The 16801-nt window shown below is 37.1% G+C and overlaps 1 protein-coding gene across 11 annotated transcripts in view; it reads right to left on the bottom strand.

Moving 5' to 3' along the window:
* The window catches only part of KAT6B (lysine acetyltransferase 6B), a 196124-nt gene that overhangs the window by 101140 nt on the left and 78183 nt on the right, over positions 1-16801 (bottom strand). The window contains exon 1 of one of the 11 annotated variants that reach the window (XM_036265074.1): positions 8574-8669. The exons of the other annotated variants lie outside the window; for them this stretch is intronic. Within the exon in view, the coding sequence (XP_036120967.1) occupies positions 8574-8654 (81 nt within the window). The 5' untranslated portion in view covers positions 8655-8669. Of the gene's footprint in view, positions 1-8573; positions 8670-16801 lie in introns of those variants that run through there. 11 annotated transcript variants of the gene reach the window in all.

The raw sequence follows: 16801 nt of genomic DNA, 5'->3' as shown, positions 1-16801 counted from the left end.
CACCTAAATATTAATAATAATATCACATAATGAATGTGGTAAGAGTTATTGTTAAAGAGCTTTGAAAGCACAAAGGAGTAAATAATCCAGTTTAGATATACTCCTACATATTACCCCATATAGACAGTTTCCACCCCTTACTAAGTGTTTTTATAACAAATACTCGTACAACAGAACCTATGTTATTCTGCGAAGGAAATTTAAGCAACAAAACTGACTCAATTTCCAGGTATAGGTTTCACAAAATGCTTGGGTTTTGCCAATCACTGTGATTACCAGTGCCTTTGTGAGGATTACAAAAAAGAAATGTTGTTATAAAGGAAGACTGGAACAAGACTAACCCTTGACCTTCTTCGGAAATCCTCTTCATTGACATTTTCGTGGATGGGGAGAGGGGAAGCATGGGATGATTCTCGTGCAATAACAAAGAGATTTTACATTTTGATTTGAATACAGAGGCTAAAAGATCTCCTCTAGCATCCCACAAATTCCAGTATTAAACCCTTAACTTTCAGATATTTAGAAACAGTTTATGACCCAAAGTCTCAATTAAAACAAAGTTGAAAAAAAGGATTCAATAGAGCAAACTAAACTGTCAGAAGCCATCATCTGATTTCATCACGGAGCAGTAGGAAGCTCTTAACCAGCTCATGAGAAGGACTAGAGTGGTTCACTGGGCTAGAAGGCACAAGATCCAACTTTCTATTCCTTTGGCAAAAGGAAGAACGTCCAATCCAATCAGCATAGTAAGAAGCAAGTCACAGAATATCTAATTTTAAAAGTAAATTTCATGGTTAAGAAAAAATATTTTGATGATTTTGATGGTAATGAATACCTTTTCATTTTTATTTACTTTTTATTTTTATTTTTTGTTAATCCTCACCTGAGGATATTTTTCCATTGATTTTTACATAGAGTGGAAGGAAGGGAGGAAGAGAGAGAAACATCAACGTGAGAAGAACACACTGACTGACTGCCTCTCACATGACCCCAACCAGGGCCAGGGATCAAACCTGCAACCCAGGTACGTGCCCTTGACAGAGAATCAACGTTCTAACCGCTGAGCCAAACTGACCAGAGCTCTTTTTGTTTTTAAAAAACCAACCATGAGAATTAAGTAGGAAATATCCAACTGAGATAAGTATTTCCCAGGGTAATATCCCTTCCTTTGAAAGTTAAAACTCTAAATATTAACTTGGCTTAGAATATGTTTTTTAGTTATTCCCATTCTTTGACTCTTTGCCTAATACAAGCTTTCATCACTCCTATTGATGTTTATAAGAATGTCTTATTATTAATCTATAACCCAATTAGTCACCAAATTGGCAGAATACATTGCTATTTGGAAGCCAAGCTTATGAAGGAAGTTTAACAAAATAAAAATAAAAATAACCTGAGCAAAATGGGCTATGTTATATTTTATATGTTAAACTATGACTACTTTATAGTTTTAAAAAAAGTATTCCAGGAAATCTACAGCAACAAATTCGGAATAAAAGCAAATACAGGTCCTTTGTATGTAGTGAAGCAGGGAATTGGGCTATTTTACATTTAAAAATAAGTTTAAAAATTTTAAAGGTAACAGTCTACCTTCTACCATATGCCATCTTTCCCCTTACTCTATTACTATTTCTGTTCATCCCAGTAAAGAATAACTTTATCCTTCTAGTTACTCAGGCCAATAACCTTAAAAGTCTTCTCTTTTTCTAACACTGTACATCAAAGTCTACCTATAAATTCTGTTCGCTCTACTTCAAAATATATCCAGAATCTGTTCACTTGTCACCACTCCTTCCACAGTCAACTCTAGTGTAAGTCATCACATGTCTTGCTTGATTTATAGCAACATCCTCCTTGTTGGCCTCCTTGTTGCTGCCCTACAGTTTATTTTCAACAGGGCAGCCAGAACATCTTAAAACTAAGTCAGCAGCTCATATCCTTCATCCATTCAAAACCTTGCAAAGGCTTCTCATCTTACTCACAGCAAAGCCAGAGGCCTTACACTGGCTCCTGAGGCTCAGCATGAGTTGGGGCCTTCCTTCCCCTCTCTGCCCTCACCTCTTACCACTCTCCCCTCTCACTCCACTCACCCACACTGGCCTCCTGCTTCTCAAACCTGTCAGAACACACTCTCATCCACCAGAATCTGTGTACTTACTATTCTTTCCATCTAGAACATTCCTTCCCCATGCATGGCATGCTCCATCACTCCCTTCAGATCAAATGTCACTTTCTCAAGGAGACCTTTCCTAATTAAATTATTTAAAATAGCAATCTTGCCCTGGACAGTTTTGTACAGTGGTTAGAGCATCAGCCCACAGACCAATGAGTCCCAGGTTTGATTCCAGTCAAGTGCATGTACCTCAGTTATAGTTCTTCCCAGGCCCTGATCGGGGTCATGCAGGAGGCAACCAGTCGATGTGTCCTTCTCATATCGATGTTTCTCTCTCTCTCCCTCCTTCACACTCTATTTTAAGATAAATAGAAAAATATTCTCATGTGAGGATTTTAATAAACAAATAAATAAATAAATAAATAAAATAGCAATCTTGCTTCCCCAACTGTCACTCCCTCACTCTGCTTTATCTCCGTAGCATTTATCACCAGCACATATGCTATATATTCATTTATTATCTATCTCTTCCCATTAAAATGTAAATTAATTTCATGAGAGCAGAGACCTGTCTGTTTTGTTCCTTGTTGTATCTCCCATGCCTACAACAGTGCCTGACATACAGCAGGTGCTCAAGAAATATACTGGCTGAATTAATGAATGAATAAATAAACACATGAATGCCAGACTTCTCCCTTAACATCTCCCTCTTCTTCTCCACACTATTTCTTAAAAAAAAAAAAAAAGAATTATTTGCCCATGACCCATCAGTAAAATTGTCTTGAGTTTATTTCTCAAAGATCTCTTTTAAACATAAATCTTATTATCCTACCTGGACCCCCACCCATAAATAAACAACAACTTATGAAATCAACTTAACTTCTAGCTAAATGCTGGGACTTAAATCTTTTCAATAATCTCTGTCTGCAGCGAGGGCCTGCAGTTTTTCCTGCCACCGTGTACAATTAAGACAGTGTTTCCCAATCCTCAGTCATTCCCAGACCATCCTCAGCAATTTCGCTTAATCTGTGCTATTATTTTTTTAATAATTTTTAACTTGGCTTACTTTTGTTCTTTTAAAAATGTATATAAAAATAAATTCATCTTAAGCAATAATATCCATGAAATGAAAGGTCTGAAGCAGTTATTTCCCCCTAATAAGTATTAAAACAAAAGTATGACTATAGAAACAAAGTATTTGTACATAGTCCACCACCAGTGGTATAATACCCTACGCTAGGATTCACTGATATAAGCCAAAAAGTTTAGCATGGGGCCTGTAATACTTTTAGGAAGTAACACACACACACACACACACACACACACTCACATTCACCCTTTGCTTCACATCATGTAAGTTAAATTCAAGTCACAATAGAATCAGAACCTCTATGACTCAAATTGTATGATGAGAAAGATCTAAATTAATCTGACCAGGAATTTAGACAATCAAAACTAAAATCTTAAAGGAAAAATCTGTTCAATTCTCTTTGGGTCCTTTTGCAAGATATTATCAGCTAAAACGCTATAGTAAAGAGCAAACTGTGCTTTTCTAGAAAAGTTCTCTTTTTCTTTTTAAGCACTATTCCATCTCTCTGTCTCTCTCTCTCTCCATTCCTTCTTCCCTCACTTCTTTTCTTCCTTTCTTATTGCGGGGGGGGGGGGGGGGGGGGAGGGTAGATGGAGTGAAGAGGATGAAGGGGTTTGGGAAACATTTCCTAAACATAATAGTAATTTTGCAGTTTATTTCTAGTGCTTTATCAAATTTGACCTCTAAAGCTTACTTTTCTATTTTAGAGAATGATATTAAGAATCTCTAAGAACAATGATCTTTTACAAACTAAAAAGCCAAACTTATATTCAAATATGTTTCGAAATGTGAGCAGTACTCTAAACTAACTGCAGACAACCCATACAATCATAAGTTGTTTTTGTAAGTCTCAGATGGACACATCTATGGAAGCTAATACTAATATGCTGTTCTTCCAACAAAAAGGTTACTGACCTATCAGTAGGAATTGTCTTTTCTGGCAGAGATGATAGATTTGCCTTGTCTTATCTATACCCCCTGCTCTGTCCCCATAATGAGCCATGGCATAAATGTGCATGACAGCTGGCAAGGGGGAGTCAGGGTCTGTGGCCATGGGCCAGAGCAAAGCTTACCAACCCACTCAGAGCCTGGACCTATGACCCGTGTCTCATTAGCACCTTGCTCCAAGCAACTGAGCTGCCACAAAAATCAACAGTGGCTTAGGCCATTTGTTTACAAGCGAAACAAATCAAGTCAGTCTGACAACCAGTAGTTCAAGCAGTCACTAGAGCATTGACCAAAATACAGGAGAACCAATAGTGAGGAGGAATTACACAGGTCTTGCAGTCCTAGTTTGGAGGACCCCTACCGCCCACAGCAAAGCAAGAATGAATTGGAAGAGGAGTGAGGTATAGTAAGAAAGTCCATTTTTAATATATCAGGTAGTTGGTGCATTAACAAAAGATAAAAGAAGAAAAGCATGTTTACACAACTTCCTACGTGATACCCTTCTTATTCAGTGATTAGAACATACTTGATAGATGCACAAAAGAGAGCAAGGGGTGGGGTTGTACTTGGGAATCCCTTTTAAAAACTGTGTTTTCAAAGCTTTAAAATTACACTCTGAAAGTACGTAGATCACAATAATCTATTTATGTTAGAAAACCATTTACTCTTAAGGTACAAGGAAACAAAAGTAAATACAGAGCCAATCAAACTAAAAATAAATCATTATATAAATATTTTCATTACCAAACTTTTGCATTTCCAAAACATCCAAATAAGCTTTCCTGTTAGAGTACACACACATTACTATTAAGAAAAGTTCCCTAGCCCTGGTCGGTTTGGCTCAGTGGTTACACTGTTGGCCCATGGACCAGAGATTCTGGGGTTCGGTTCCCACTAAGGGCACGTACCTCTGTTGCAGTTTGTGCCCAGCCCCGGTTGGGGTCGTGTGGTGGCAACCACTCAATGTGTCTCTCTCACATCAATGTTTCTCTCTCTCTTCCTACCTCTCTCCCTCCAGCTCCATCTGAAGATAAATGTAAGAATGTCCTCAGGTGAGGACTAAAAAAAAAAAAAAGTTCCCTAGATACCACTTTTTGCCAGAGTTTTTAATGATTAGTTTGAATGGGATTATCCCACCTTTGGGTAGAACACAAAGGAGACAATGTAAAAGGCTAGACAATATACATATATTTTCATACAAGCACCAAAGAGCTAATGAGATAGGGTTGAATTATCTGTCTAGACTAGGAGTCCAGAGAGATAAGTCCAACACTCAGAGCCACATTTGTCCTGGGATTATTTACCACCCTAGGAAGAGAAGATGAGATGAAGTTCTGGTGACCTCTAACACCCAATAAATTGGGGCCTGGTATAACCTGTGTCTAAGTCATAATAAATTAATACATAAGCCAATCCCTGTTGTAAGTTGGACTTTACAAAAGGTGGGAAGTAACATGGATTTGCAGCCCTACTCACAACACCTGAATCATGAACTGGCTTGAAGAGACTTTAAACTGCTCAACTAGGCAGAAGACAGAAGCACATGAAAATTCTACACCTTAAATTATTTCTATAAATGTTTTTTCAAAAACAATATCCAATATATAATTAGTCACATGAAAAGACATGAGTCAGAAGAAGCAGAAACAATAAGCAACAGAATCAGATCCATAGAAATTTCATATATTGAAAATACAAGCAAAGATATTTTTTTTTTATTCTGTTTACTATATTCAGAGATTTAAAAAAAAAAGTTCACAGATCTGGCAAGACACTGTCAACTATAAAATATGACAAATTTGAAAAATACCTAAATAAAAATTCATTAAGTGAAATGAGGAACTCAATGAATGAGTTTAATGGCAGATTAGATAAAGCTTAAGAGAGAATTAGTAAACTGCAACTGAGAAAAATTATTCTGAGTATAGCTCAGAAAGAGAAAAAATACAGAAGAGTGGGTAAGAGGCATAAGGCATACAGTGAGAAATTCTAACATGTGTTTAATTGGAAACCCAAAAAGAGAGAAGGAAGACAAAGCAGAAACAATAAGTGAAGACTTAAAGGCTCAGGATTTTCCTTAACTAACGAAAGACATCAATCCTCAGTTCTCTGACAGAATAAATAAAAAGATATCCATATTTAGAAATAATGTACCAAACTTCAAAAATAAAAACCAAAGAAAATAATTTAAAAAGCAGCCAGAGACAGTTGACTCAGGCTGACAAATGAAGTCAGAAGATAATGCAATATCTTCAATGTGTTCAAAGAAAATAACCACCCAGAATTCTATACCTAGCAAAAATAATCCTCATGAATTTGAAATAAAGATAAAATTACTTGTGCCAGCAAACTTGTACTCAATGAAATTATTTTCTTCCTTCAAGATCTAGTCATATATTTATTCATTTTTGTATCCTCTGAGCACCTAGATATAATGCTTGCTAAACTAAATTGCCATATTAGTGCAAATATATTACAACTAGAACAGTTAGAATGTTTTCTTTGCTGCTTTGTACTTCACCTGAACAGTATCTGTCATATAACAGGTGCTCAATAGATCATAAAATAAATTCATATTCTTATTAACAGAATTTCAAAAGCTATCAGATGCTACTATAACAGTTGAACATAATTATTTACTCCCTCTGATTCTCCAAAAAGACAATAAAAATCTTAATGTTGTACATTCTAAAATTAGAAACACTCATTACAAATTAAATGCTCGCAAGTATGGTTAACTTTAAATTGAACAAACTTAACTCATAAATATGAGGATGTATTTATTAAAAAGAAATGAAAAAGGTGATTTCTAAACACATTTCTAGTTTCATCTCTCATTGCTCTCCATTACTATTAAGCAATTTGCCACTCTACAATGTTACCAGTTTTTCATGCATTCATGCCAAATACTGTTGCCTCTGTCAAATGTCCTCCTCTTCTACCCCAGTTCTCCAAGAAAGAAAGAAAAAAAACATCTAATTCTTTAAGACCCACATCAAATGTCATTTCTTCTGTAAACGCTGCCTCAACACTGTCACCCAGTGAGTTAGTAACTCTCTCCTCTCTACTCAGATATTATAAAGGGCTTTTACAGAATATATTGCACATTGTGTAGACATTCCTTGTATATATACTGTCTACTCATTGGAGCTAAAAGGTTAAGGGCCATGACTTCCACTCTTTTATCTCCCTTCCCTCAAGCACCAGTTTTAGTGACTAGAACATAGTAAATATCCAAACCTGTTTGCTAAGATGATGCAAGACAAAGAAAGAATGAGGAAGTATAACAGACTGGAAGAAACAACAACTAAAGTCAATGCGGAATCATAGATTATATCCTGGGAAAGAAAAAAAGACAGTAGGTAAAAAACTGGTAAAACTGAAGTAAGGGCTGTAGTTTAGTAAACAGTACTATACCAATGAATTTCTGGTTTCTAATTACTGTATTATGGTTATGTAAGTGTTTAATGTTAGGAGAAGCTGGGTAAAAAGTATATATAAATGTTACTATTTTTATAATTTTTCTATATTATGTTCAAAATAATTTTTTAGCCCTGGCCAGTTTTGCTCAGTGGTTAGAGTGTCAGCCTGCAGATCAAAGAGCGACGGGTTCGATTCCTGTCAAGGGCAGGCACCTCGGTTGTGGTTCGTCCCTGGCCCTAATCAGGGTCGTGCAAGAGGCAACCAGTCGATGGGCCCCTCTCATGTCAATGTTTCTCTCTCTTTCCCTCTCTCTTCTTCTCTGCCATTCTATTTCAAGATAAATAGAAAAAATATCTTTGGGTGAGGATTAAAATAAAATTAAATAAATAATAATTTTTAAAAAAGTACTTGGACTGAATTATTTTATTAGATTGTAGAAACATCGCAAAGAAATGTTCAGTTTTATAGAAAGTGCTCAGATACATAATGGGACAGTCAAAGGAATCTGAACTTTATCAAGAATGAATTCATGTACACATGTATCAAATATAATTAAAAAGTACAGCCAAGATAATAAATTATGTGAAGAGTACAAAGCAAATTGAATATACCTGCAAATGTATCTATGGCCAGTGTAGTCAATGAAGACACATGGCTCTGAGCCCCCACTATAAGTATTTTCTGAATAATATAAAATTCAGTGATATACACAAGAATATGTAAATAATACATGAAATCCAGTATACTACTGGGTAGGTATTTCATTTCAACACATTGCTGCACATGAAATCAAGCTCTACATAAAGCACTGTGACATGTTACAGAATAGAATAAAAAAATATGTCCCTGATAAAATTGTTGAGATTGTAAAAATATAAATGTGACAGGTCAGTTTAACTTAAAAAAAAAATGAATTTTTAAAGAAAGCATCATTCAATGAAACATTTAGAACTATAGATACAAGTAAAAAGTGCAAAAGAGATATGCAAAACTAGTTACCATTAGGGCATTATGATGTCTCACAGAGCCACTACAATGGCAAAACCTGTATAAAAATTCGAGATTTAAAAATACCACCATTATAAACAATATAAGTGAATTTTAATCATCTTTGGTACATCGATAATCGTGGCAATGTACAGCCATACTGGAGTGGTGAATTTGAGCTGATCCATCTAACCTTTTGAAATTGCTTCAATTTAAGACAAAGGTAACTAGATAATTCTTTATCTGAAAATCTATGAGGAAACACTCATTCTACAGATATTCACTGCAACTTAATGTGTCAGATACTGTGGTAATGCTGGAGATACAGAAGACACAGTTCCTGCCTTATCAGGTTTTAGATTGAGAAAATAGCAATAAATGTGATGATGTCATGTGAGAGAAAAACAGGAGACAATGGAAGCTCAGAACCTAGTGAGCAACAAAATCTCAGACATACGCAGCAGAATTTTCACTGATACAACACCTAAGGCAACATAAACAAAGGAAGAAATGAACATATGGGACTACATCAAACTAAAAAGCTTCTGCACAGCAAAAGAAACAACCATCAGCCCTGGCCAGTTTGGCTCAGCAGTTAGAGCATCGGCCTGAGGTCCAGAGAGACCCGGGTTCGGTTCCCACTAAGGGCACGTACCTCGGTTGCAGTCTGTCCCTGGCCCTAGTTGGTCATGCAGGTGGCAGCCACTCGATGTGTCCCTTTCACGTAGATATTTCTCTCTCTCTCTCTCTCTCTCTTCCTCCCACTCTGTCTGAACAAAAAATGGAAAAATGTCCTCGGGTGAGGATAAAAAAAAAAAAAAAAAGAAACAACCATCAAAACGGAAAGGGATCCCATTATATGGGAGACCATAATCGCCAATGATGCATCAGATAAGGGGTTAATTTCCAAAATATATAGAGTGCTCATACAACTAAACAAAAGACAAAGAACCCAATTTAAAAAATGGGCAGAGGAGCTAAAAAGGACATACAAAGAGCCAAGAGACATATGAAGAAATGTTCAACATCACTAATCATCAGAGAGATGCAAATTAAACCAACTATGAGATATCACCTCACACCTGTCAGAATGGCTGCCATCAACAAATCATCAAACAACAAGTGCTGGCGAGGGTGTGGAGAAAAGGGGACTCTAGTACACTGCTAGTGGGAATGCAGATTGGTGCAGCCACTATGGAAAACACTAAGGTGTTACCTCAAAAAGTTAAAAATTGAACTGCCATTTGACCCCAGTGATCCCACTTCTAGGAATATACCCTAAGAAACCTGAAACACCAATCAGAAAGAATATATGTTCATAGCAGCACTATTTACAATAGCTAAGATTTGGAAACAGCCCAAGTGTCCATCAGTAGATGACTGAATTAAAAAGCTGTGGTACATAGACACACTAGAATACTATGCAGCGGTAAGAAAGAAAGATCTCTTATCCTTTGAGATGACATGGAAGGACCTGGAGACTATTAGGCTAAGCGAAACAAGCCAAGCAGAGAAAGACAAATACCACATGATCTCACTTATTTGTGGAATATAATGAACTAAACAAACTGCTGAACAAAATTAACCCAGAGACATAGAGGTGGGGTACAGACTGACAAGCCTGGGGGGGAGGGTTGTGGGGGAAGAGATAAACCACAGAACTTACATGCATGTATGAATGACCAATGAACACAGACAACAAAGCTGGGGATGGTGGGGGGGTGTCATTGGGGGGAAAATGAGAAACATTTGTAACAAAAACAAACAAAAAAAGAATCTAGTGAGGGAAGGCCTCCCAGATTCTACTTCCATTTACACTGAAATCTAAAGGATGAGCAGAGAGTAAGCTAGACAAAAGGGAGAGGAGGTGTGAAGTGGGTCCTTGGCAGTTGGTGCACCATATGTGAAGAAGATCTGAAGGTACATGGAGCATGGCCTATTCAAGGAAGTGAGGAAGATTCAGAATGCTAGACTGTACAGTGGGATGGGTAGAATATGAATTTATCAGCCTGTAGCATGATCCGCAAAAACATGTAGAGACTTACATGGATGCTTTAAACAACTATTCCCTTAGATCATATATAATAATAGTTTATCATTATGATTATTAATACTTTTGCCAAAGTAGGAACATGTTTTAATGCAAAGCTATATTTTTAAAAACGTTTTCCTTGCTTTTAAGAAAAACTGTATAAACCAGACTTTGAAAACAAAGTAGAATGTGTCAACAGAAATAAAATCAATTTGTACTGAGCATACACTGGAATCATAACCTAACTGTGCAGACCTTTTAAACTGTTTAATTTTAAAAGATGGCTCATTATTTTTACAAATTCCTAATTTCTTCAGCCAAAACTGGCAACTTTTTCAAGCAGCTGGCTCAAGTCCCTTACTCTTAAGATCCTAAAAATTTCCAGAAGAAATAAATTACTTTATTTCTCTTTAACCTTTGCAGTAAACAAGAATTAAATATGATAAATATGAAACTAACTAAATTCAAATTAGTTCTAAGCATCTAATACTAAGAAAAGTATGTTGAAAGCTACCCACATAACAATTCTTCAATTTAAAAAGAATTCATTCAAATAATAAATCTGATTGGATTTTATTTCTCATTTTTTTGTGAGAAAAGGATCTGTTTTCTGTCACAAGACTTTAATTTCTGGATTAGCTAATCATACTTTGAGGAAGCACAGTGATATACACTATATGAAGAAAATGCTACAGACTTGCTAAATAAATAACACTTAAAGCTCTTGCTTGGCTAGAGTACAGGCTGACTGTACTCCTCCGCCAGGAAACCTGGACAAGCAGGAGATGCAGGTTCAGGGTGCAGCTCTCTGCTGGGGAAGCCCAAGTGATTCCTGCAGGTCAGGCTGCTTCATGTCTGTGGAAGCAGATCTATTAATGAGTCTTGGGCATATAAGTTTTTTTTTTTTTTTTCACTTTTGTGCACTCTCTCTCCAAAGGGCAAATTTCTAAAATACAAGTTGTTGCTTGACTAATGTTAAGTAATGTGCTTCTTTAGCAAGATCAAGTCTAATTCAATCCCTGTGAATTTTAGAAGCAATTAACATTTATGAGAATATTTTTAAATCTATTTCAGAGTTTACCAGGGGGATGCTTAACTTCAGATTTCCCTAACAAAAGATATCTGCAGAGTTCCCTAACATACAAAATAACTACACTGAATAGCTTATTATACCAAACCTCTCCCTCCAACTACTTGCCTATCCCTTTCCCTCTCTTCATACCCCAAATTCAAGTAATACTTCACATGACACATATTTATCTCCAGGATTATCGTATAACTACCACTTATGGTTAAAACCATATTTTTGCACTTGACTGAACAACCCAATCAATAGCAACAAGGACACTCTGCTGTCAAAAGCAGACAGCTGCCCCAGCTGTTGGCTTCCCTGGGGCTGATGTTGGGGAACCATGTTAGAAAGCCCTGCCAGCCTGGCACAAAGCGACAAGATCACTCTGCTCCATCAGAGACAGATATTAGGTAGAACACTAAATTACACAGGTCATTAAATGAACTTGACTGTAATTAGGCAATACCAGAATAAGAAATGAAGGAGAGTGTCCCAATATATGGATAAATACAGGACAATATATCATAGACTCCTTTGTATTTGGGATTTTGAATGCCTAAAAATTGGATATGACTGCCCATATTATAAACTACATTCACAGCTATTATAACTGCTGTTCAAGAGACATAAGAAAAAGGAAAATGCTCACATAGTAACTTTTCTACCACACAGGCAAACTGCTAAATACAAGACACATGGTTGAACTTTCTGCATAAATAGATTCACAATAAGGAGTTATACATCTGAATGACTTGACTATTTAATAGAAAGTTTATTGGAAGTTGGAACTCCTCCTCCAACCCTCATGCCTTCAACCTTTAACTATCACACGTGTATGCAACACAGTTGAGTAACATTCCCAAACAGCCTAGAAATTAGGATAGTTGTAGGCTGAACTCAATAGCTATTAACAAGAAAACAACCTAGCCCTCGCCAGTTTGGCTCAGCGGTTGGAGTATCGGCCTGCGGACCAGAGAGTACTGGGTTCAGTTCCCACTAGGGGCACGTAGCAAAACAAACAAACAAAAAAAACAGTCTAGAAACCCTTTGTAATATAAAAGGGAATATGATTTTGGAAAACAGAATCTCTTTTTAAAAAGTAAGCATAGCCCTGGCTGGTTTTGCTCAGTGGTTAGAGCGTCAGACTCTTAGGTGCACAGGTTCAATACCTTGGTTGGAGTTCAATCCCCAGCCCTGGGTGAGGTCGTATAGGAGGCAGCCAACCAATGTTTCTCTCCACCCCCACTCCCCCACTCTCCCTTCCTCCCTTCACTGTATCTGAAAATCAATGGAAAAATATCCTCAGGTGAAGAATTAAAAAAAAAAAAAAAGTAAGCACAAACCCTTAATGTGTTTCCCCCCCCAGATGGACATAATGCACAGTCATTCTCAGAAATGCATCAAAATATTTTTAAAGGAAAGATCATTTGAAGTGAATGTAAGAATCTCAAAAATTATAAAATAACAAAAATCATGAGAAGAAAGACAGGGATGATATCAAGACAAACCAATGATATGGATCCATAAAAAGACACGAAACAGCAGAATGTACGTGAAAACAGTTAAAAATTATGTTCAATCAATTTAAAAAATATATTCACATGAATATACAGTCCTATATACATACATTCTCTCATTTAAGAGCATAATCCCAGAAGATTTTATCAAATCTCCACACAGATATCATACTCTGATAGGCTACCCGAAAAAGGCACAGAAAAATAAAGATTTTAGAGGAAAGATAAAGTACCCAATCTCAAAGTCTATTTTTAAAAATATATTTCAAGAATGAAAAAAAAATACACAAGATCCTACAACAAGAGTCAAATAAAAGGATCTTGCAAATGGCAACAGGTAGGCTAGACAATATAAACAACTCAAGCCCAGGACATCACTTCTGTGTGTATATGTACTTCCTCCCTGCCTCTGTCCATAAAAGATGAGTGGTAATATCTGTTTTATGCAAGTTCAAGGTTCCAGGCCTACACAAATTTCCTCTTAAACCCAACAGGACTTACCAGGGAGGTTGCAGGTCTATGGACCATTAAGTTTGAAAAGTCAGGGAGAGTGGGTGAAAAATCTGAATGTCACACACACAAGTAAAGGAAGAAAATTCAGAAAATAACAGCCAAGGCAATACTGCACTTACCCTCAGCAAAAACTTTAGGGGGGAAAAAATTAAACATTATTTCTGAGTATCCATAAGTGAATTATCTTTAGAAGCCAAGATGGAGTCACTAAGCACTAAACCTCAAAAACTAAACTCATTCTCTTCTTGATAAGGTTGTTAGTCACTTAGTCACAGAAAATGCCACAGACAAAAAAGAGCACATAACCAATTCTTCTTGTGCTATAATTCTGGAGAAGAGAGAAGAATTAGTTTAAAGATAGGTGAATTCACTAATTGATAAAAGGAAATAAATAAATAAATAAAATTACAGTATAACCAGAGTAGAGGAATTCATAAAACAACAACAATGGGAAGTCTTTTTTTTGTCCCATCCTACTCAACAGATACATGACCTCAATAAAGCAGAAGAGTAAAATAGTGAGAATATTAGATGAAAGAAGAGACAGCTAAATATGGAAGCATATTAACCTCCCCCCTTAAAGTAGTTTGGGAAATAAGTGGTTTGGTGTGGAGCTTAAAAACTGGGCACTCTGCTCATCCTATAAATACTACAACTGCTCCATAAAATTTCCAGTGAAACAAAGAACAGGTAAAGAGCACAGATTATTCTATGAAATATGCACAAAGAACTTGGGGGAAGAAATTTAGGTCTGCTGTACAATCTAAGCTGGTCTAAACTTCAATCAAAAAGCACCTCTGGCCATGGAATCCCCTTCTCACCCAGAAGGCCAGTATCCATACAGAAACCAAGACAGCTAAGGGAAAGAAGCACCCACCACACGTGAGAGGTGAGCTAGGAGCTCAGGCTCTGAGTGGGAAGATTAGCCCAGAGAGGTATGGGAATCCAGTTCTGGTATAGGCTAACCCAAATCTGAGTAGTTCAGCCAGGTATCAAGCCAATAAAAAGATGGACAGGGAACAATTCTTCTGCATAATCAAGAGGATAAATTCTAAAACTGATCTTAGGGCCTGGCCAATGTGGCTCAATTGGCTGAGGGTTGTCCCATGCACCAAAAGGTCGCCAGTGATTCCGGGTCAGGGCACATGCCCGGGTTTCGGGCTCCATCCTCAGTACTCGGCATCAGGAGGCACCCATCGATGTTTCTTTCTCATTGATGTTTCTCTCTCTCTCAAAAGTAAAAAATCAATAAAAACATATTTAAAAAAAATAAAACTGATGTTAGGGAACAGACCTGGCCTCATTTACATTAAAAGGGCCAAGATGACCATCTTTTACTGCTACTTTTCAGATTTCTCGTGTTTCCATTATTTACTTTCCACCCCCAACCTCATTGTGCATATACTTGTCGATATGGTAATTAAGAAACCTTAGTTCGGAGTCCAAACAGGAGAGAAATTGGGAAAGAATTCAATTATGTGGGGAAAAGGAGCCAAGGCAGAGTTTGAGCGCAGTGGGCCAAGTCCCTCGGGCCTACCAGGGTAAAGATAAACATAAAATAATAAAAAATATATAAAAGGAAAAAAGGAACTAACAACTTATATTAAGGATTTATGTAATAAGAGGTTATTTAAACTAGATGAATATGTAAACTAGAAAGCAGAAAATCAAGAGCAATATATTAGGTTGGCCCATATAAACTTGCCATTTTTATAGGTCAAAAACAGTCAAGCATGAGAAATTTTATAAGGTTCAAATGAATAACTATTAGTGTTTTGCATTGGAAAATACTGACTTACTCAGTGAAACTGAACTAAGAGCACCAGAATGAAGAGACATTTTAGCTCAGTATGAGGGATGCACCTCTGACAAACGGGGCTGCCAAAATGGGAACTGGGCTGTGCAAAACAAACTGGGTAACCCTCCGCAAAGAGTGGCCTCTAAGATCCTTTCTAAAATATTCTGAAGGTTCTGGCCCACTTAGTCTAAGCAAGCTCTGGTGGGTTTGATTCTGTCCGTAATGCGAGTAAATAAGGCAGGTAGATGTGAAAGAAATGTATCCTGAAAAAAAAATGAGGCAAGAGAAATTCAGGAAGGCAAGAAAATGACCAGTTCTGCCACTTTCAGCCCACCGTCTGCAGAATCTAGAGATCATCCTGCCTTGATCACAGTGAAATCTCAACCAACATCTGCAGACAAAGGAAGTATGGGCCCTATATGTAAGTGCTATAAATTTAAAGGAAGGATTTAGCACCACTAAAATGCAGTAAAGGGGTCCAGAATAGAAGGCTTCACTGAGCTATTGGGACTTAAACTGCAAAACTGCTAACACGTAAGTCTGGGATGGGTAGTTTGGAACAAGCAAAGTGGAGAGCACCCCAGGGGCTGAAACTCAAAAAGAAGCCCAGCAGGAGCAGAAGACAATACATTAGCTGGAACAAAGCGTGTGGGTGATGAGTCAGGGAAAGTAGGTTGAGCTGAGGTTGGGATCCTGACTACCCAGCTCAGGTTTACACTGTAAGTTTTTCACTATAGACAAAATGGAGCCTCAAGTAAGTGAAGGGGATAGTTCATATATTCATGTACATGTTTGAAATATCAGAATGTTTAGGATCCAAAGAAAAAAGCAAAAACATTTTACATTTAATCAGTTGTTACTTCATTTTTCTATTTCTCAGGTCAGATTTTGCTACATTTCATTCTTAATGGTTTACAAACCATACTAAAAATGTCTCATTATTTTTATTACACCAATTTTCTACACACTTTATCACAAATGTTATTAGACCAGGTTCACCTAGTATTTCCTCTCCAATGAAAACATACCCCTCAGCTCAAATGTGAGAAGAGCAATAACAGCATACATTTTTGAGCACTTACGTGCAAGGCAGTGGCATTTCAAGGGGTGTATGGAAGGACTGGTCCACCCAGGGTGCAGGCAATAAGGGGGTACCTTGTTTGCAAAGAATTTAAAAACAGTAATAAACCGACTAAAAGTCAGTCTGCTTTTTATTATCCCCTTGCACTGGCAATTCTAAACAATTCTAACTCCTCCCTGCTGAGGCTGATGGCTCCCATCACAGACACCTCTCCTTGGTCCACTGCT

This window comes from Molossus molossus, unplaced genomic scaffold (assembly GCF_014108415.1).
Source record: "Molossus molossus isolate mMolMol1 unplaced genomic scaffold, mMolMol1.p scaffold_m16_p_17, whole genome shotgun sequence".
Lineage (NCBI taxonomy): Eukaryota > Metazoa > Chordata > Mammalia > Chiroptera > Molossidae > Molossus > Molossus molossus.
The sequence above is the reverse complement of the archived record's forward strand: the minus strand, read 5'-3'. Positions and strand labels throughout refer to the sequence as shown.